The sequence below is a fragment of the Oreochromis aureus genome, linkage group 16 (genome assembly GCF_013358895.1).
Source record: "Oreochromis aureus strain Israel breed Guangdong linkage group 16, ZZ_aureus, whole genome shotgun sequence".
NCBI classification, from domain to species: Eukaryota; Metazoa; Chordata; class Actinopteri; order Cichliformes; family Cichlidae; genus Oreochromis; species Oreochromis aureus.
The window spans coordinates 34,254,030-34,276,830 of record NC_052957.1 but is presented as its reverse complement, the minus strand read 5'-3'; the positions used below and the strand labels follow the sequence as shown (position 1 = coordinate 34,276,830).

General features: G+C 42.4%; 1 protein-coding gene across 1 annotated transcript; it reads left to right on the top strand.

The window, feature by feature from the left end:
* Positions 1-969: 969 nt before the first annotated feature.
* Positions 970-16,063, top strand: prkag3b (protein kinase, AMP-activated, gamma 3b non-catalytic subunit). The gene is made up of 11 exons (XM_031754890.2): positions 970-1,004; positions 2,680-2,784; positions 2,883-2,964; positions 4,943-5,001; positions 5,197-5,242; positions 10,504-10,558; positions 10,909-11,035; positions 11,998-12,163; positions 15,044-15,081; positions 15,340-15,486; positions 15,740-16,063. The coding sequence occupies exons 1-11, from the start codon at positions 987-989 to the stop codon at positions 15,854-15,856; spliced, it is 960 nt and encodes a 319-aa protein (XP_031610750.1). The 5' UTR covers positions 970-986; the 3' UTR covers positions 15,857-16,063.
* The last annotated feature ends 6,738 nt before the right edge of the window (positions 16,064-22,801 follow it).

The window sequence follows — 22,801 nt, the reverse complement described above, 5'->3', positions numbered from 1 at the left end:
TTTTTTCTGTAACACAGAAATATAAAGTTCAGCTATCCTGGGAGAAGTTAAATGCACCTCATTAAAAGCCCTACATCAAAGTTGGTTATTAAAAATGTAAGCTAAAATATGAACATTTCCACATTTAAAATCAAAGTAATATTAGCTAAAAAAGGTTGTGGTTCAGCTCATCTTGACTTGGAGGAGCAGAATCAACCTCTGGGATTTACTTACCTGGATGATTGAGCATACATCAAGACAAATATTAGCTAATATTACTAGCAGCTGTTTCACAAGAATTAGAAACATTACAAAACTAAAAGTAATGTAAAATCCTTTAACAGAAGAAATTACACTTTGGACAGAGCAGTTAGGTCTACTGTTGAAGCATGTCTAATGATCTGCTAGTTAATCTTAAAAACACACAAACTCAATGAAAAACTTGAAATTGAAGCTAATGGATGTGCTGAAGTGCCGCTGGTTGCTACCGTAGCTGGATGTTGTCATTGCTGTATCATCCACTGTTCTCGAGTCTGCACTCAAGAGCCAGTATAAATGTTGGCACTTTGGCTGCTCTCATGGAGACAGAGGTGACCATACTTGGAGGAAAGGGTGGATTACTGGATATACAGACATCTCATACATGCTACAAATGTTAATAAGGCAATACCCCCCCATCTCCACCCACTCTTCCTCTGTCCCTCTAAATGCCACTCTCACACTTCAGTCCAGATTTAGACTTCAGTCTTTCCCAGACATTCTGTCCCAGCTGTCTCAAGCTTCACGGAGCAATTTGTCTCCCTCTTTCAGTTTGTCCAGTTTCCCGTCCTTCTCACCATGCCTGGAGTCTTTCAACACCTCTTTATCTGACTTGGTAGCAAAGTCTCACAGGTCCTCCAGGTAGACAGTCCGTCAGAGTGCTGCTGTCTGTCATTTTGATGCCCAGGGTTTTGCGGGTCAGTGTGATTCTACAGGTGCAGACATCTTATTGCTGTTGTTTGCAGGCTATGGAATCTCTGGCAGAGGTAAGACACTGTCCTAACACTCCACCTTGCACCTCTGTGTGCTGCTGTTTGTTGTACGTGACTTTGAAAAGTTGCTAAGGAAAAACACTGGAACTACTTTTACATTACCTCAGATTACACATAGATAATGAACTGGACTGGGTTAAAAACACCACTGCAGTCTACAGGAAGGGTCAGAGTTGTCACCTGAGGTCTTTTAACATCTGTCAGACAATACTCAGGATTTTCTATGAGTCTGTTGTGGCCAGTGCCATCCTCTATGCTGCTGCATGCTGGGGCAGCAGGTTGAGGGCCGCAGATGCCGACAGACTCAATAAACTGATCACAAAGCCAGTAATGTTGTGGGGATGGAGCTGGACTCCCTTAAGGTGGTGTCTGAGAGGCAGATGTTAAGGATAAGGTGATAAGGACAATGCTGGACAATACCTCCCACCCACTCCATGATGTGCTGGCCAGTCACAGGAGCGCCTTCACTGACATACTGAGATTACCCATAATGCACCACTGAACGACACAGGAAATCATTCCTGCCTGTGACTGTCTCTCTGTACAACTCCTCCATCTAATGGACAGTACACTGTACAATAGTTATACCCACATCCTTTACAGTGAAAATAACAAATAACAGAGTTTACAGTTTGAAGTTTGGAGTCAAATGCCAAACATATATATTTAACCTCTGTAGTATTCTGGATATTTGTATAGTCATTTGTATATATTAGAGCTATTTCTTATATTTTTTTTTAACTTTGTAATGTACTGTATTATTTAATTAGTTCAGATTGTTACTGTTCTTACTGTCTTGAAGCAACTGTAACCACACAGTTTCCTTAGGGATTAATAATGTATTCTGATTCTGATAATTACTTTATAAAATAATGCGCAACCTTGTTTACACAACTAAATTCCAGGTGTAATCTGAACAGCAGTAGAAAGTCAGGGACAGACACTTAACTGAAATAGTGATGACTTGAGGCTTTAGGGTTAATCAATGCATTTATAAATATACACAATATGGTTAAAGCTAATGTTACAGGTACCAGGTTGCAGCACATATATATGTCCTGAAAACGGAAAAGAAATCAGACGGGGAGATGTGGATTGTGTTTGCTGAATTCTCAATAATATTTATTCTGCTGCATACTTGATCCACTGTTTCTGGTTACTTTACAAGTATTGAAACTGCACAGTTGCTATTTTCAAATATTGCTACACAGTGGTAAAATTGCCCTGTTGCCCTGGTCCTTTTTTTGTATTTTAGTATCTTTAATATCTTACTAAATGTCTCACTGTTTTTGGAATTGGGATTGTAGATGCAGCAGTCCCAGCTACCAGTAAAATCAAGGAAAGAAGGAGCACGAGCAAATCAAAACTTACCAGGGGCCAAAGAAATAACCAGAGTAGATGTAAAAGGTGGTCCAAACATCACATCTCTGTCCAGAAGACTGCAGATACTGTCAGCATCCTCAAACTCTGAAAACACTGTTAGACCCAAGCTTGAAGAACATATAATCTTTTTTTTGTGGAAAACATTATGATGCCCTTATTAAAAAACAAACAATAAAAACCCCTCATATAAATACCCAACATTAAACCAACATTTTTAACAGTAGTGTATATTATATTTCTTATTTGTCGGTGGCTTTACATAAGCAACACCTGCTCTTCTCCACAGGTCCAGACTGACACATTCATTTACATGAACTTCATGAAGAGTCACTCCTGCTACGATGCCATCCCAACCAGCTCCAAACTGGTCATCTTTGACACAACACTGCAGGTCTAATGTTCACAACACATCCTTTTATTTTGCCAGTAAAACAAGCCACAGTTGCAACACATGCTCATTGTTTCAATGACTGGGTGTTTGTTTGGCAGGTGAAGAAGGCTTTCTTTGCTCTGGTGGCTAATGGTGTGAGGGCAGCGCCGCTGTGGGACAGCAAGCTTCAGTGTTTTGTAGGTGAGTCATACATCATCTGTCTGTAGCACTGAGCGTCTTGTGCGTGAGTAATATGAATCTTGATTGAAACTTGAGCTCCCCTCATACAACCTTCGGTGGTTTATTAATTCTTTATAATCCAAGCTGCTCTGCGAATGCTTTCCCAGCTTGCATCTTACATTCTGCCACTGTGTGTTAGATGATGTCTGGGGTACCTGTGCAAAATCTGCAACTTGAGTGCTGTTGGCTGTGGTAGGCTCCCCCCTTTATGAATATGGTGCTTAGGACCTGTTTCCGTGTGCAGGAGGTGGCTGATGGTCACTCCACTCCTAACTCTATATCAATACCTATTATTAGTGATGAGCTGGCTTAAGGGGTTGAAGCCCATGCAGAGCACCAGTAAAGTAAATGATTGCTCAGAACATGAGGGAGAGAGAATTCAATTCAATTCAATTTTATTTATATAGCGCCAAATCACAACAAAAGTCGCCTCAAGGCGCTTTATATTGTACAGTAGATAGCACAATAATAAATACAAGTAACTAAAGTCATAAAACCTTGCCATCGGATTGAACAAGGTCTGCATCAGGGAAACCAAGAAATGCTAATAACAAGTGGACGACTGCAACAAGCCATACAAGGACTAAAAACAGGGAACTGATTCAATGGAATTATTTTTCTGTTATATGTTGCATGGGAAAAAACATCAATAAATAATTTCATTTCACAGGCACAGATGCCACTCACTCATTTAAATTGCTCAGGCATACATTCAAGATTCTGCAGGGGTAGAGCTTAGCAGCGCACAAAGAAACCATTGCACACGCTGCTACAGTGTCACACTCCTGCAGGTAGCTGTTTGTGCTCACAGTGAAATCCTGCTGGCTTGAGTCAACTGTCTTTGGACTGGTTTCTTCAGCATAATCCAGTGACAGGTGTCAGGGTTTCCACAGCTACACAGTAAACAATGACTGTTGATAATAATTTGGCAAACTTTATTTAACAAATTGTATTGAGTGGCATTGAATACATGCGCCTGTGAAATGAAATAATTTGCTTGGATTATGTTTTCATGATTATGACAGAAAACTAATTTCATAATTGAATGCTACTATGCCAGTTCACCCAGGTGCAGATTATATGCAAAGCATCTAGGAACTATGGATATATAATACATATCTTTAAAAGTGTCCAGTTTCTAGCCACAGAACCAGCCTCCATGATCATTTTATCAGTTGGTGTCACCAGCTCAGATGCTGCTCCTCTAGAAGACCATCACAAGGTACACTGTGTTGGCCACAAATGGGTGATTAAAGCTATCCAGCATTTTAGGATTTAAGGATCAGAGCTTTCCAAGAAAATAGAACCTGCTCACCTGCGTCTTCTATAAAGCCTCTGTATTGGTCTTCCCATTCAGCCCGTTGTTGATGTGGTCACTGTGGTGCCTGTATATCCCTACTACATCTACATCCTATTCCATAAGAGACACAGGTTATGTAGCTTTTCCCTGCTATTATATGTGTGTAAGACCAGAGAGACCATCTCACTGTCTTATATCTAGTCACACAGTCAGTCATCCATGAGATGGTGGATGTGCTTACTGACATTTCCTGTAGCATCAGCATCAGTAACATCAGGTGGATGGTATTAAATTCACTTGAAATCAAAGGTCATCCTCACTCTGCAGCCATTACTATCTAGATATGAGTAAGCTTTTGGAAGCATGTAGTAGATCCAAGACTAGTCTTCCAGTACCTTGATTACATGAGAAATGAGGTCAACTGGTCAATAGTTATTAAGCTCTGATGGTGTTGATTTCTTCAGTATTGGAAGTAGAAAAGTAAAAGTAAAGTAGACAGCATTTCATGCTTACTTGTACTAAATAAGAAACTTTCAGAGTAGTGTCAGTTAGCATCAAAACTGACTTCTAATGAATCCATGTTCAATACGTCCAATGTCACTCAGGTTAAACATGATGTATCTATATGTTTCTGTCCAGGTATGCTGACCATCACTGACTTCATTAACATACTACATCGATACTATAAGTCTCCTCTGGTGAGCTGAGTTTCTGAGTGCTATAAGATTATTGTACATATTTAGCTGCTTTGTGTTTTGTTAAATGCATTCACCCAGTGCTATCAAATCATATTATAATACAAAAAAGCATACTGATTTAAAAAAAGTAAAAATCCTCCATCATGTCGGATGTTGCCATAAACATTGGATCTGAAATGTTTGGTTTCTCTGCAGGTTCAGATATATGAGCTTGAGGATCACAAGATAGAGACATGGAGAGGTCTGTTCAACAATACTGCCAGCAAGCATGAAAGAATAAGAATTTAGAACACCTTTCCAAAAAAGTTATGACATTCAACACAATGTAAATAAAAACAGAATGCTGTGGTTTATAAATATTTTAAATATGTTTTTTTAATGAAACAATGTTTTCTTGTTTGTTTGGAAATGTGCCTATTTTACTGTTTATCACTGCTTCCACAAAAAAAGACACTAAACTTGTATTTAGAGGTCATCTATGCATATTAGAGATTCAGACTGCACATTATTGATTGATCCTCAACAGTATGTACAGCTCTTGGAGCAACATACTCATGTTGCCATCCAGATGATGTTTTTCTTTTTTCCTCCCCCTTAGATGTTCTTGCCTATTTTAACAAGACAATAACCTCATTACAGCATAGCACTGAAGTAAGAGTTTGGGTGCTCCTGCCAGGATGTAGACTGGACTGGCAAGCTCCCACACACACTCAAATATCCTCAAGAGGATACCTGCTGGTCCAGTGTTCTGTGAACAGGACAAAACTGCATTGTTCTTCCTGGATCTGAAGTTTGACTAATGGATGAACTCTCCTTTCAAACGCCCTGGCATAGACCTTCCAGGGATGCTGGATATGATATGACTGTACACCAACCAACGTCATTGGCAAAGTATGCCGCTGGTGACCCCTGACTTGAACATGTTACTGGCTGAGGATGACGCTGGCTCCGCTCTGGACGCATCAGCGGCCGCCAGCCCTCCGCCTCCTGCTGCAGCTGCGTTTGCAGTGGCGCTTAAGCTGCCGGACTTTTAGCTCCACGATCCCCTGTTGTGGTTTGTGCATGTGGAGACTCAGTTCGCCCTTCGCGGCATCTCGGCTGACGACACGAAGTATCACCATGTGGTGGCCTCACTTGACCCGCTAGCCACCCATTGTGCGATGACCCTCCTCCGGGCCCCACCCGCCCAAGGGAAATACGCCGCCCTTAAACAGCTGCTTCTTCGGCACTACACCCTCTCTGACGTGGAGTGAGCCAAAAAGCTTCTCTCCCTCTCAGGCCTGGGTGGCGGTACGACTAGAAGAACATGCTGTCCTTGCTCAGACCGGATGACGGGCAAACGCCCACCTCTTCCTCCTACAACTGCCAGCTGCCGTGAGCCCCTGGTATGGGCTAATTTAGTGAGCTCCGGGGATGCTTTTCAGCGTTTGTTTTTGGAGTTCCTGTCGCTGACTGTCCCTAATTGATCTAACACAGTGACGAAGCACGGGGTTGAGCATTATATTCCTATTGTCGTGCACCCGGTGGTTCGAGTGCACGCTGTCTCGACCCCAGCGAAACTCTCCGTCGCTCAGGAGTTTGCGGCCATGGAGGTCTATGCCTTGGCATTGTACAGAGCTTGGATAGTGCCTGGTGGCTCTCCGCTACACATGGTGCCCAAATCAGATGGTCAGTGGGGGCCATGCGGAGATTTTTGCGGGGTGCTTACTGGGGTCAGCGGGGGAGCTGGCCCCAGGGAGGGGCCACTTGCCCCTCCCTTTCTTCCCTCCCCATCCTCAGCTGCCTCCCTCTTCCCGCTCCACCACACCCACACACACACAGGGCTTGGGGTGCAGGTGTGTCACCAGGGTGCAGGGGAGGCACTCCCCCTCTCTGCCTCAATTTTATCCCACAACTTAGACATTCACATTACTCATACTCTCATAACACATACATATAGGGCCTTGGGGGTGGGCACGTTATACAGCATCCAGAGGACAGTCTGTGTATTCAAACCCACCTCTGGCGCTGGTGCCCTATCCTCAATTTTAAATGCATATAGACACTGAGGGTTTTCGGGAGGAGCCGTGCTGCTCTCTGGCAAGAAGCACCATGCCCTCCTGTGTTTTAATGCACTTTAGAACAGCACACAGCAACACTACATATAAGCGGGCGGAGGGAGGTTTGGGGTCTTCACTCACCCCTGTTCTGTTAACCGTCGGGGCTGGGGGGCTGGGAGGAGGTGCTGGCCGTCAGATTGGGGTCTGGGATGCGGGGCTTCCCTGCTACTGCAGATAAGGAGGCGGTCTGCTTTCCTCCACCCCAGAGAGAAGGGTTACATCTCCTGGGTCCGGGTACGGTTTGCCCCTCTGGGGGCAGGGGTACCCGGACCTGGGATATAGAGTATGTTTGGGGAGTGTGAATGTGTCTATATGTCAGGTTGGGTCTTAGACTCCAAGGTATGGAGGCCTATCTCCCCTCACCACACTCCCTGCCAGTGGCTGATGCCCTCAGATGTTGGTGTGTTGGTGGTTCTTGGTGTCTGGGGCTGGGCGCTCATGTATGTACCGGCTCACTCCCGGTGGCCGATTGGCAGGGCCTGGCGCCTGTCCCCTTCCGGGGGGTGGGGTGCCCTCAGACCTCTGGCCTCTGGGCCTGAGGCCCGGTCCTCTCTGGCACAGCTGGCTGCCAGCAGAGCCCGGGGGCATGTTACTGCAACCCCCTCTGGCCTCTGCTCCGTGGCTGCTGGGTGACCTCTCGTTTGGGGCTCTCCTCAGCTCTTCCCAGGAGGGTGGCACGGTTACCCCCCGGTGGTCCTCCTTGGGTCCTCGTATTCTGGGGCTTCTGGATGTCTGGGGCCTGGATCTCCTCCATACCTGCTTCATGCCTTGGGGGACGGGGCTATGGCTCCCCACACTCCCTAGCAGATCATTACATGGAGAAACCTTTTGAATACAAGTGTGCCAATCCACACAGGTGTGCACACGGGTGTTCACAGACACAAGCTACACCTTTCTTGGCTGCTACCTCAAAGCACATTGTGCCCTGTCGATCTTGCGTGCTGCACAATAACATGTAATATTTAGTATCTACTGTTATCTACTGTTAGCTAGTTTATTGTGATGGTGTTGTATTTATTATGTTGCTCTGTTTTGTTTGTTTTCTCGTCTGTTTTTTCTTATCCCCATACAGGTGATCCAGGTGTTTTGTTTGTTTTTCTTTCTTTTTTGTTCTTTTTTTTCTCTCTCCCCTTCTCACCATCTCTTCTCCCTCTATTTTTCTTTCTCTCCCTGTCTTTCTTTCATTTTTTCTCCCTGTCCTATCCCCCAGTCATGTCTGTCCCGTCTGTAACAACCGAAAAATCAAATAATCAAATAAATACATAATTATAATAAAGGTCAATCAAATGGACCAATATGGCAAGGCCATGATGATCCAATTTGTAAAGTAAATCCGCTTGGCATCTTTCTTGGCCTTCAGACAACAATTCTGATGGCTAAAGATCCAAACGGGACAGGCAAAAAATAGCAATAAAAAAAAAAGCATTGCAGTTCTTGGGGATGGTCAATTTTTACAACCGCTTTCTCCCCAGAGCTGGTCACCTGCTGCAGCCACTCTATGCTGCATTGCAACGTAAAACCACTAAAGACGCTCCCGGAACGAATCCAGGTATTTTCCGAGGCTAAGTCTGCACTGGCTAACGCCGCCCTGGTGGCCCACTCGTTTGCGTCGGCGGAGATCGCGTTGACCACGGATGCATCGGACATGGCAGGGAGCGCCGTGTTAGACAGCGGGTCTCTGGTGTCTGGCAACCACTCGCCTTTTTCAGTCGTATGCTCAAGGACAGTGTTAAGGTTCAAATATTGAGGAGGAATCCAAAAATAACCACAGATCCAGCCTGGTGCAATTAGACGAAGATTTTAATGTACACACATGTGGAGTCCAAGCACTGTGCAGATTCAGCATTGAACTATCTTACAATAGTCAGAACAAAGACTTTATAGGGTTGGGGGTGATACTGCTCCCCCCTTCTGTTGCCAAGCAGACTCAATACAGCATACGTCACTCCAAAACCACAACCATTCTGTTGACAACTTTTAACATAGTTTAAAAGAACATTGTCTTCGGCTCGAACCCAGGTGCTTCCTGTCACCATCCTGCCCAGGCTTATCTTCTGGAACATCAGGTCCACGTTCTGCACAAACTGTCACTCATGCAGGCACAACTTTGCAGTCGCAAGCAAAGCACAATTAACCTCTTACCTATATAAATGAGTCTATCTAATATGTGTGTGTATGTGGGTGTGTGTGCTGTCCTTTATTTCACCCTTCACTTCATCGGCTAAACCTTGTAACCTTTCCACCAGACAGAAGGCCAGGACATACACAACTGAAACTATGTGTGTGTATGTGTGTAATAATCTTGACTGATATATAAAATATATAAAACAAATGTTTTCATCTAATACAGCTACTTAAAGCATAATCAAAGCTTAATCAAAGATTAAAATAACCTGCTCAAAATACTTGCACTCAGACTCTGCTTTCAGTTTCACTTCTGCAAAGCATGCAACTTCAAAAACATGTAACTTCCTGTCTTTACACAGAGTATATTTCCTATCCCTGCAGCTCCGTCTCTCCCCCGCTGAAGACTTCAGTGTAAAAATATAAAGACATTCAAAAGCCTTTAAAATTATAGATTCAACTCAACAGTTTAAAGTGGTTCCTCCTGGACCTGTAACAAAAGCCCAATTGGGTGCCAATATGTTTAAACATCTAAATGCACTATCAATATTAATAATTAATGGAATAGTAATAATGATCATAAAAAATAGCAGCAAATAATAGCAGCATAACACGTTACTCCCACCTGACAACAGCGAGCAGTGTTTTTGATAGGGAGTTGCTGGCCCTACACCTCGCGATGCGGCATTTTCTTTTTTTTCTCGAGGGTCATAGCTTTACGGCGTACGTTGATCACAAACCCTTGACGTTTGCAATGTCTAAGGTGTCTGACTTGTGGAGCACTTGTGCACACTTGTGGCGGCCATTTCCGAGTTTATGACAGACATTTAGCACGTGGCTGGTAAGTCCAATCACATCGCTGACTGTCTGTCCTGCGCACTGGTTTCTCCCGTAAATGACTTGCTAATCACTACATTCTGTTTTTATTCACATTTGTGACAGCATCCCAACATTTTTGGAAATGGGATTCTAATTCTTTTAAACCAACTATTCCCAAAACTTGCACTGTGGCCCACTGGTGGAATCTGAAGGTAGTGTGTAAGAGCAGTGAGAAGTTATTTACAATAATTAGTTGCATTAAAAAACTGAAAACGCAAAGAAGCAAACACTTGATCTTCGGCTTGTGTAAAGATCAAGTTTTCTGATCAAAGGTTTGGCTGCACCACAAATGATGTTCATAGGCTTCAATGGTCTTTAGTTTGGGAATGGCTGTTTTTTAAACATTTAAATTAGCTTTAGGCTATGTTTCCAAGTAGTTTCTGTTTTTTTCTATTTGCAGAAATCTATCTCCAGTATTCATTTAACAGACTAATCAGCATTACACCAGAGTCCAGGTAAGGCCAGCCCTAAAACTGATTAATTTAATTTAGTCATAATATAGTTACACTTTATCATTTTAAAGGCTACAGGTTATTACAATTAAATTACACCAGATTTACAAATACAATTTAAAATAAAGTACAAAATATCAACATTCATGGAATTTTGTAGCTACTGACTTCCGACCAGTGTTCATTGTTAGAGCTAACTAATCTGAGCTGTGGTCTGCTTGTTAAAAGAGCTTAAATGGGCTGTTAGAAAACCATATAAAATAATAAGAAGTGATGTAAGAAATTTACCATGGATAGCCTGTTTATTTTGAAATTCTTAAAATCCTAATTACAAATCGTGTTTGTCTTTTCAGTTTGTTTGATGCCATCTACTCCCTGTTAAAGAATAAGATCCACCGCCTGCCAGTTATTGACCCAGCATCAGGAAACGTCCTCCACATCCTCACTCACAAACGCATACTCAAGTTTCTCCACATTTTTGTAAGGAGACGCTTCTTGTGCAGCACACTGTTAACTTAATCCCATCATTTAATTCCAGTTAAGAGACCTGACTCAAAGAAAAGAAATCTTTATTCTCCTGTATGTTGGTATTTGAAAGGCTTCCTTTTCATAATCTTCTTTTCCCAAATCAATTGTAAATTTGAGGGGCTACAGGTGCCCAGAAATACATCAGATGTGGTTAAAAAAAATCATGGTAAATTACTCTAGACCACTGGTGTGCCTTAATACCTTGATAATTTTTATGAGTTTTCCTAAACAGCATTACTCTTGAGATGCAGTGATTTCTCATGCCACATAGTAGACAGAGGTAGAAATACGTAGCTCCTTTGTGTAACATATGATACAAATCGCAGCCTGGATACATCTGCATGCCCTCAATATGCTCACAAGATGGCCAGTCATCACTGCTTGAAGATGTAATTTCTACTTTTCCATTTTAACCCTTGTATGGTGTTCGTATTTTTGTTACTCAGCCAGTGTTCATGGGTCTGGTGGACCCGCTAGAGTTTTGGCTTTCCAATTAACACTATCAAACAATTTTATGTTAAATTACTCAACAGATGTTTACTTTATCCCAATTACGAGCCATGTGAACAGCAAACATGGTTAATTTTTTCCTTTTACCTTTGTTCGATAACATTTATGAATTAATGTGCTTCTCGTTTTTTGTCAATAAAATGTTATAAAAAAAAATAAAATCAGTTCTAATCAAGTGTACATATCCTTATACCATATTTTGCAGGTTTTGATGGTATATACTGCCTAAAGGGGCAACGGCCTCTAAATGGCATGGGTCTCACAGACCCGAACACCATACAAGGGTTAATTGATGCATTATATTATTTCATGATATTGAAACATTATATATTAAGAATAATAATGGTGAAATGCACAATCTCGAAATCACTATATGTTATCTTTTATTATGTCTTTTCCCTTAGGGGTCTATGATTCCCAGACCCAGGTTTCTTCAAAGGCAAATCCGTGAAGTGCCGATTGGTACCTTTAAACATATTGCAACAATTCAGGAGTCGGCTTCTGTCTACGATGCTCTGAGCATTTTTGTGGAGAGAAGAGTGTCAGCTCTGCCTGTGGTCAATGAGCGAGGTAGTTTGATATCATGCTAACTTCCATCATGCTGACATCATGCTAATTTATCCATCCATCCATCCATCTTCTTCCACCTATCTGGGGCTGGGTTGTAGGGCAGCAGCCTAAGCAGAGAAGCCCAGCCCTCCCTCTCCCCAGCCACCTCCTCCATCTTTTCTGGGGGAACACCAAGGCCAACACCACGTTGATCGACCGGTAAATTGAGAGCTTCGCTTTTATACTCAGCGTTCTCTTCACAACGACGGACTGGTACAGCGTCCGCATCACTGCAGCCTCAACACCAATCCGTCTGTCGATCTCTCACTCCCTTCTTCCATTACTCATGAACAAGACCCCGAGATACTTAAACCTTTCCCTGCCCTGAAGTGGGAACTCCACCCTTTTCCGGCTGAGGACTATGGCCTCACACTTGGAGGTGCTGATTCTCATTCACACCACTTCACACTCAGCTGCAAACCGTTCCAGTGCGAGCTGAAGGCCATCGCCCAATGAAGCCAACAGAACCACATCATCTGCGAAAGCAGAGATGAGATTCTGAGACCACTCAAGTGAAAGCCTTCATAAAAATTACGAACAGAATCGGTGACAAAGGGGAGCCCTGGCGGAGCCCATCACCCACCAGTAACGAGTGGGTGATGGGACAGCTGTATAAGGATCAAACGGCCCGTAGTAATGGGCCAGACAACCCATACTCCCGAAGCACCTCTGCACACTCTGAGGGACAGGGCTGAATGCCTTCTCCAGGTCCACAAAACACATGTAGACTGGTTGGGCAAACTTCCATGCGCCCTCAAATATCCTTGAGGGGATAAAAAGCTGGTCCAGTGTTCCAAGACCAGGACGAAAACTGCATTGTTCCTCCTGTATCCGAGGTTCTATTAACAGACGAACTCCCCTTTCCAGCACCCTGGCATAGACTTTCCCAGGGAGGCTAAGGAGTGTGATCCTCCTATAGTTGGAACACACCCTCCAGTCTCCCTTCTTAAAAATGGGAACCACCACCCCAGTCTGCCAATCCAGAGGTACCGCCCCTGATCTCCCCGAAACATTGTAGAGGCGTGTCAACCAAGACAGCCCAACAACATCTAAAGTTTTCAGGAAATCAGGGCGAACCTCATCCACCCCAGGAGTTGTTTAGCTGCCTCAATGACCTTGCCCCCGAAGATAGGCAAGTTGTCCCCCTCATCCGTATCAGACTCTGCTTCCTCCACGGAAAATGTGCCAGTGGGATTAAGGAGATCCTCAAAGTACTCCTTCCACCACCGGACAATGTTCTCAGTCGGAGTCAGCTCCACCCGCACTATACACAGTGCAAGTAGAGCACTGCTTTCCCCTCCTGAGTTGCTTGACAGTTTGCCAAAATCTCTTCGAGGCGGGCTGAAAGTCTTTTTCTATGGCTTCTCCGAACTCCTCCCACACTTGAGTTTTTGCTTCAGCCACTGCCCGAGCCATGTTCCTCTTGGCTTGTTGGTATCTATTAGCTGCCTCCAAAGTCCTACAGGCTAACCAAGCCTGATAGGACTCCTTCAGCCTTTGGTTCAGGGGTTGTGACCACCTTGTGGCTGCAGCTCAGTGCAGTTCAGGCAATGGAGGTCCATGTTCAGGCAATGGAGGTCCTGAACATGGTCCATTCGGTGTTCCCAGTCTCCCTTGGAATATTGTTGAAGCTCTGCGGGAGGTATGCGTTGAAGATCTCGTAAGACCGGGGCCTCTGCCAGGCATTCCCAGCGCATCCTCACTATACGTTTTGGTTCGCCAGGTCTGTCCAGCATCCTCCCCCACTACCTGATCCAACTCACCACCAGCCCCTCTCTTTACCCAAGTGTCTAGAACATATGGCGGCAGGTTTGGTAATACAATTATTGATTGATTATCAACCTGTGGCCTAGGTCGTCCTGGTGCTACATGCACTTACGGACATTCTTATGTTCGAGCATGGTGTTCTTTATGGACAAACTGTGGTTGGCACAGAAGTGCAAGAACAAAACACCCTCCAGGTCTCACTGTTGTTGCGCACATGAGCGTTGAAATCTCACAGTACGACAACTGAGTCAGGAGGTTGAGCACCCTCCAGTGCACCGCCCAGGGACTCCAAGTAGGTTGGGTGCTCTGAATTGTCATGCTAAGTTAATGTTTTTATTCAACTGGAAAATTTGAAGATTGCATGACCATGAGTCATCAGCAGGTAATCACATGCAACTAACTGAATTTTGTAATATATGAAAAAGCATGATACGTTTACATATTTAATTCTTCACCACTGATTATCGCTCATGGTAGTCTTTATTCTCTTACCAGCATCATGTAAAGCTTTCAGTCCTTGGTCTTGTCATAATACATATTAGTAAACAAGATAAGCTTTTTTTGCTATTTGACAATTAAAGGTCTCAAACAGGTTGCTGGAAAAACACTCAGAGCTAGAGATACAGTTAGGGTTACATTTTAGTAACATGTTAATCAAGAAGAGGAAAACTCATTACCCTTCAAGGCCTTCTGCTATAACATTTTTGTGCATATGCTGTATAGGTGAAAATTCCATACAAAGCAGCAGAGGTGAACCTAGCCCTGGCACTAGGCCTAATCAGAGATCTAGTGGATGCAAAGAGGTTAAGAATAAAATTCTACCAATTGATTTTTGACAATAGTGACAACAGTTTGTAAAGCTGTTATCAAGGCAAACAATAGCCATATGAAACCTAAAACTTTCATATTATGAAGAGTCATGATATGAAGGTTTTTGGTTTGTTTGCTACATAATTTAATTTAACAAAATATTTTATTGTTCTTCTTCAGTTTTCTTTCATACTTTGGAAATTGGTAAAAAAAAAAAAAAACCCAAAACTTACCCCATGTCTTTTCTGTGTATGTCCTCTGTAGGTAAAGTGGTGGCGCTATACTCCAGATTTGATGTTATTGTAAGTTGCTGGGTTTTTTCCCCATGTATTATGTATGCTAAATAGGACCCACATGTGTTACACTGTATATCTTTACATACAATTTCTAATTAAAATACCATAAATTTATTAAAGACAAAATAGAAACACAGTTCAGAAACCAAAGAGTTAAATACATTATATATAAGCAGTTAATCCAGAAATGTTATTGTCTTATGAAAGTAAAATCAGTAGCTGCTGAAAACATTAAGTATTGGTATATTTCTTTCTGTCCCTAAGAACCTTGCAGCCCAGAAAAACTATAACAACTTAAATATGACAATGCGGGAAGCCATTGCATCCAGATTCTGCTGTGTTGAGGGGGTCCTTAAGTGCTACCCTCATGAAACACTGGAGACCATCATCAATCGCATTGCACAGGCTGAGGTAATATAGTGCAGCCTGCAGTGCTGCAAAAATAATGCTTGTACACAAACTGCTGGGATACTGTTGGTGGCATTATGAGTCAGAAGTGAGAGCTCTTGACTGTGTAATCAAAGTTAGTCCAAGCTACCATTAGGTTCAGGTAGATTAGGTAGATGCACAAACTTAAAACTACAGCTTTGATATCTAATATGTTGGGGTGTACTGATGTATCCAGCAGAGTGGAGCTGAAAAATGTTATCTTTTGTTTTACCAGGTGCATCGGTTGGTGTTGGTTGACAGTGATGATGTGGTGAGAGGGATTGTGTCTTTATCTGACCTTCTCCAAGCCCTCATTCTCTCTCCTGCAGGTATTGATGCACTGTACTCCTAAGTCCAACCCTTACTCTCCTTTGACGAGCCACCCATCCACCTATTTGCCTTGAAATCCTTAAAAGTTTCCTGCTCCTTCTGGCGTTCTATTCCTAAGATTTTCCCTCTTCTGAAGGCAATGGAGATTTTTTCTTTCTGGCATCAGTGTTCTAACCCTGCTATAGTCTTCCTTCATAATATCTCCTCCTAATTCTTTCAATTCAATTAAATTCAATTTAATTTTATTTACACAGCGCCAAATCACAACAACAGTCGCCTCAAGGCGCTTTATTGTAAGGTAGACCCTACAATAATAGATACAGAAAAAACCCAACAATCAAATGACCCGCTATGAGCAAGCACTTTGGCGACAGTGGGAAGGAAAAACTCCCTTTTAACAGGAAGAAACCTCTGGCAGGACTAGGCTTCAGCAGAAGCAGACTTTTCAGTTTTCCTTTTCTGACTCCTCTTAAGAATAATTGTTATTCACATAACTGTCTCATTGGGAACTACTTCCTTCAAGAACAGTCTATTCTAAAAGAGTTACATGATTTGAATGGTCTCCTTAAATCTTTTGCTTCAGCTATTAAATATGGGCAATTTCTGTATCTGTGCCAATTTGTTGTCATTTCACCAAACAGTCAAGCAAATCTTCTGAACTCTCTTCACTTCTTAACTCTTCTTCAAACTCTTAGTTTGACAAATCTGACATTAATACTCCACATCTTTCCCCAATGCTGCTCTTTCCTTGGTTCAACCAGGAGCTTCACTGTGTAATTCTTCCTCTGAACCTACTATGCCATCAGCACTTCTTAACCCACAGTTAGGAAGCCTAAACTTAGCACGTGTGAGCACACGCTGTTGTGATTCTTCTGTTAATTTATCCAAAGTTAAACATTTTTTTAAAGGAGTTTGGACCTGTTACAATTAAGATGTAATTCAGATCTGCTTTGTATTGTTTCCATGAACAATGCAAAAGAATGTGCTGTCTAAGGCTACAGTATCAGTCAGAAGCTTGCATCTTGTCAGTCTTAGTTTTACTGGATCTCAGTGCAGCATTTGATACAGTTGACCACAACATATTACTCAAACGACTGGAGAACTAGGCAGGTCTTTCAGGAACTGTACTAAACTGGTTCAAAACATACTTAGAAAACAGGAAATACTTTGTATCAATAGGTAACTTCACATCTGAGCAGACAAGTATCACATGTGGAGTTCCCCAAGGTTCCATCTTGGGACCCCTTCTGTTTAACATTTACATGCTCCCATTGGCACAGATTATAAAGAACAACAAAATAAACTATCATAGCTACGCAGATGACACACAAATATATATCACAATGTCACCAGGAGACCGAGGCCCTGTACAGGCTCTTGGTAAATGCAGTGAGGAAATTAATGACTGGTTGTGCCACAATTTTCTCCAGCTAAACAAAAATAAAACTGAGGTAATAGTCTTTGGTGCAAAGAAAAACGATTACAGGTCACCAGAGAACTTCAATCTATACACCTAAAACCACAAACCAGGCGAGAAATTTGGGTGTAGTGATGGATGCAGACCTAAACTTAGAAAAGCACATTAAGACAATAACAAAATCAGCTTACTATCACCGCAAGAATATTTCAAGGATAAAAGATCTGATGTCTCAACAGGACCTGGAAAAACTAGTCCATGCATTCATCTTTAGTAGGCTTGATTACTGTAACAGCATCTTTACAGGTCTACCTAAAAATCAGTCAGACAACTACAGCTCATTCAGAACTCTGCTGCTAGAGTCCTCACTAAGACCAAAAAGTGGACCACATCAGTCCAGCTCTGAGGTCTTTACACTGGCTGCCTGTCCATCAGAGGATAGACTTTAAAGTTCTGATGCTGGTCTATAAAGCTCTGAATGGTTTAGGACCGAAATACATTAGTGACCTCCTGACCCAGTATGAACTTTCCAGATCCCTCAGGTCATCTGGATCTGGTCTGTTATCAGTCCCCAGAGTCAGAACCAGACACGGAGAAGCTGCATTCAGCTTTTATGCTCCATATATCTGGAACAAACTCCCAGAAAGCCTCAGATCAGCTGAAACACTCAGTTTATTTAAATCCAGGTTGAAGACTCACCTGTTCTCAGCTGCATTTGAATAAAGCACCAAATCCACACTTAAGTTTAAATTTCAAAACCTACTTTTTAACTACTGATTTTATCTACTGTTCTGATTTTATCTACTGTTTTGATATTTGATTTTATATACTGTTTTGTTTGTTTGTTTGTTTGTTTGCTTGCTTGTTTTAATCAAATTTAAATCATGCTTTTTATTTGTTTTTGTTTTTAATGTCTCTGTAAAGCACTTTGAATCACCTTGTTGTTGAATTGTGCTATATAAATAAACTTGCCTTGCCTATTAATTTTATGAGGATTTCCTAATTTTTCTACTGTTTCCAAGAACGCCTTAAATACTGTTGGAAAAGTTTCAGGCTACTAATAATGTTTCATACTTTTTTATTAATTATATAATTTCATATGTCCTATTTCATATTTCTGATGTCTTTAGTTTTGTTGTACACTGTTGAAAATAATAAGAAAATAAATAAAAATTCTTAAATCAGTAACTGTGCCTGAACCTTTAACTGGTGCTGAAGTTACATAGGGCTTACCGGTACTTGTTGGTTCTGGGGCGCATGGCTTGATGTTTTGGAATGATTATTTTTGGTCACCACTTCCATGTTAGGGCTCTGCCAGGTACCAAGTGGTTCTTGGGTACTTGGGAGTCTCTGAACCCCGATTTTGACTCTCAGCAGATTGGCATCTGCAGGGTCAGTTCAATTCAATTTAATTCAATTTTATTTAGACAGCGCCAAATCACAACAACGGTCACCTCAAGGCACTTTATATTGTAAGGTAGACCCTACAATAATACATAGAGAAAAAAAAAAACATGAATCAAATGACCCCCCATGAGCAAGCACTTTGGCGACAGTGGGAAGGAAAAATTCCCTTTTAACAGGAAGAAACCTCCGGCAGAACCAGGCTCAGGGAGGGGCGGGGCCATCTGCTGCGACCGGTTGGGGTGAGAGAAGGAAAACAGGATAAAGACATGCTGTGGAAGAGAGACAGAGATTAATAACAAGTACGATTTAATGCAGAGAGGTCTATTAACACACAGTGAGTGAAAAAGGTGACTGAAAAGGAAAACTCAGTGCATCATTGGAGTCCCCCAGCAGCCTATGCCTATTGCTGTCATGAACTGTAGTTCTAACACGCATGCTGGACCCAAAAGCAAACAGAATACGCTGAAATGGACACAAAGCAAACTTATTTTTTAACTAAAGGTGACCCGGAATAACCAAAGGGAACACGCTGCTTTAGCGCTGAACAGAAGAGACCGGGGAATAAACAACACGGGGACGTCGTGATTGGGACTGTGGGAGGCTGCAACAGAAAGGGGAGAGAGTTACTGGAGAGCAGGGAGATAACGGCATACAACAGGGGTAGAGCAATTTATCTTATGATCGGGGCCGGACCGTGGTAACTGGAGGGAGGGGTGAGTGCATGTGGGAGAGGATTCCAGGGAGATGGAGAGGATGATAGGTGGTTTCTCTGAAATCTGGGTGGGCAGGAGGACAGGCAGGTGAAGGCACGAACACGCCGGACAATAACCTGAGCACAAAGTGACAGCATTAACACAGTTCATAAAATCCAGGAATTCCATATCAAGCTTCATGAGGAGCCAAGTTACCACTGAATGGCGACTGACGGACTGGCGTGGAGCAGCCGATCGTGCGGGGTTAATTCGTCCTCCTGATGATCGCCTGGAATGGGGGGTGGAACCATTGTCTGTTTCCTGAATCCAAGCTGGAAGCTTGGTCCATAGAAGAGGGGCCTCAAAACTGAAGGCTCTCCCTCCCATTCTACTTTTAAATACTCTAGGAATAATCACTCCTTCGGGTGGTGCTGTCACTTGGTGTTCACTCTCTCTGCAGTAGAGTATCTCTTCCTCTTCCTGTTCCAACACACAGTGGTGTTTTGAGTAGCTTATCTGCATAGCAATTTAATTAAAAACTTTTAGATAACTTCTGTTTTCATAGTATAATCTTCACGTGCTTCATCTGAAGCACACTCTCTGTGTACTCACTACCTAATTTATAGCCAAAGTATTCACTTACTGTGTCTTTGCTATTTCGCTAGCTTAGCTTAGCTCGTAGCCGACTTGTTAGCACCATGGCTACTTCACCTGTCCCTCCTGCACTTTCCTGCTCATTGTGTCAGATGTTTAGTTACTCCTCGGCCTCCTTTAGCAGTAATGATACTTGTAACTAGGGATGGGTATTGTTTAGGTTTTATCCGATACCGGTGCCAAACCGGTACTTTTGAAACGGTGCCGGTGCTTAAACGGTGCTCAAACCAGTGCTTAAAGAATGGAGAACACAAAATTGGTCCAAAAACCTCTCATGTTCAGCTGTTTTTTTTGTAAAAAGATAACAATGTTAGCCTTTTCTGCAGCTATAGGACATATATGGTCTCACTCTTGGCTGGAAGCAGTGCTTAATCAATGGAAAAACACAAACTTTGTCAAAAACCTCTCATGTTTAACTGTTTTCCACTTTTCTTTGGTCATTTTAGCCTTTTTTGGCCAGGGTGACGGGAGTATCTGCCATCAAACAAGAAGACAGCCGCATGTAACTACGACGGTGTTTGCTAGTTCACCTTACATGCATTAATGTAATAATGTGGTTAGCGTACTCAACGTTAATTACACACGAACAACATGAAGCTACTCACACAGAGGAGAACGGCTGCTGCTGCCATCATTATCCGTCATCATTTCTGCTACGCTGACAGGGCTAGGGGCCAGGACTCTACTCTTCGGGTTTTTGGGGGATGTTGCTAACAGGCACCACACCCACAGTAGATGTGCACGGTGTGAGGTCTCGCAGCAAGCTATCAAACACGGCGCATTTCTCGACTTTAAAAAAAAACCGCTATGCGTTGCCAGGTGTTTCATCAGATTTGAGGTTGTCAAAAGAGAATATTGTATAATGTGATCAGCTATATGAAATGTATCTTTTTATTTTATCATTAAGCACATGTCTATGTGACTTTTCACCTAATAACTTTTGACATGAACTCTTCTGTGATAAACAACTTACAGCTTCCTCTTTCTGTTTTGGAACATACAGACTTAGAAAAGGGGAACCTCAGCTCTGAGTTCTGAGAATAACTCTGTTATCTTTGTACACACACACACACACACACACACACACACACACAGAAAAGTATAAATAAAAAACGCAGACAGAGATGAGGCGCAGATCCTGCGTTTCATGGCTGCCCTCGCAAGTTAAAGAAAATCTGCAGTGTTTGTGTGTTTTCTAACTCAGGAGTCTTAGCTGAAGAGAGAACGGCAGGGTGATTTAAAGAAATCCCCTGTCATTTAAATTGGTCCTTCGAGCCTAGCGATGGAAACAACAGACACGTTTCTGTGACTCCAATAAGGTCTGACTGCTGCATCCTGACGCCGTGGGTAAACCAGCACCGAAGTCTGTCGACAGCCCTCTCCAGGTAGAGGCGAGAGTCCTGGAACGTTGAATTCGGGTCCAGGCCGGTGATTTAGTTCTGGTCCACGACGTTGGGATCCAGATGACCTGAACAACCAGCAAAAGACAATTGAGGGTGAGAAAACACTTTTTTGGTTTTAAACCGCCGGAAGGGTTTAGAAGAATGCGCAAAGGTTTGTTGTAGCCGGAATTACTTCGTGAAATGTGCAAAGGTTTGTTGTAGCCGGAATTACTTCATGATATGCGTAAAATAGGTTTGAGTTCGCCGGAAGGAACTAATTTTAGGTTGGTTTTAGAGGTAGCCGTCAAATACTTCGTGACAAATAAGGTTTAAGTTCGCCACAAGGAACTGTGTTTAGACTGGTTTCAGAAGTGACCGTGAAATACTTCGTGACAAATTAGCGCGCAAATGTCTATCTGTGTGTATGTATATGTGTCTTGTGTATATATGTTTTGGAAGTAAGTTGATTTTACAGCACAATAAGCTGCTGAACTACTTCCATTGTTTTTTATTGTTTTATTGGTTGGGCTTTGTCTCATAAAACTGACACCGCTCCAGGAATAGCCCGGAGTAGAAGGCCGTGTCAGCAACCACCCCCGAGTCTAGTACCAGAGAAGGCTTTGCAGTTCTGTGATAATGGGGAATCAGCCTACCAAACTCACTGCTGACGAGCAGCGGCTAGAAAAGAAATGTCCAGGTGCCGGACAAATTAGTGCTTGTAGATGGAGAAAGCCTAAGAAAAGAAAACGTCCCACTATACATTCACCCATATCAGGAAGAATATAATAATCCCTCATCAAATAAAAGATTAGAGATCAAAGTTTAAAAAGGGCTGGATACAGACCCAACTGAATACACATAAATACAAGAGGAATGCATAGTGGAATAAACAAAAGGTTAAATTAAATTAGAGCTTATCTCTACTATAGTCAAACTAATAATAGGAAGGATAACAACCTGTAAATTGGTACTAACAAATGAAACAAAATTGGGTAGATAACCATGCCCAGAATAAATAGAATGAATGAAAGCAGATAATTCACACGAAACATATTAAATAAATTAGAGAAATGCATAAGGTTTATTAAGGCTGTGTCATTGTTCAGCCAAGGAAAGTGTGTGAAAAAGCAAATGTCTCCAGCTTGGGAAGGTGTGAAGCTGCAGATCACACAGGCCCATGATGGATACACAATGAAATATAAAATAATAAACTATTGTATATTAGTAGTATAGTAGTATATTGTAATATATTAATAAATATTGTGATATACTACTGCTGTTATAAAAACAAAACAAAACAAAACAATAATAACATTAATAATGACATACTATTAATAAGAAGAGGCACCTCAGTCAGTTATGATGTGAGGTGGATAATTGTTAAAAGTAGTCTGAGGCATTCCCCCCCCCTCTGT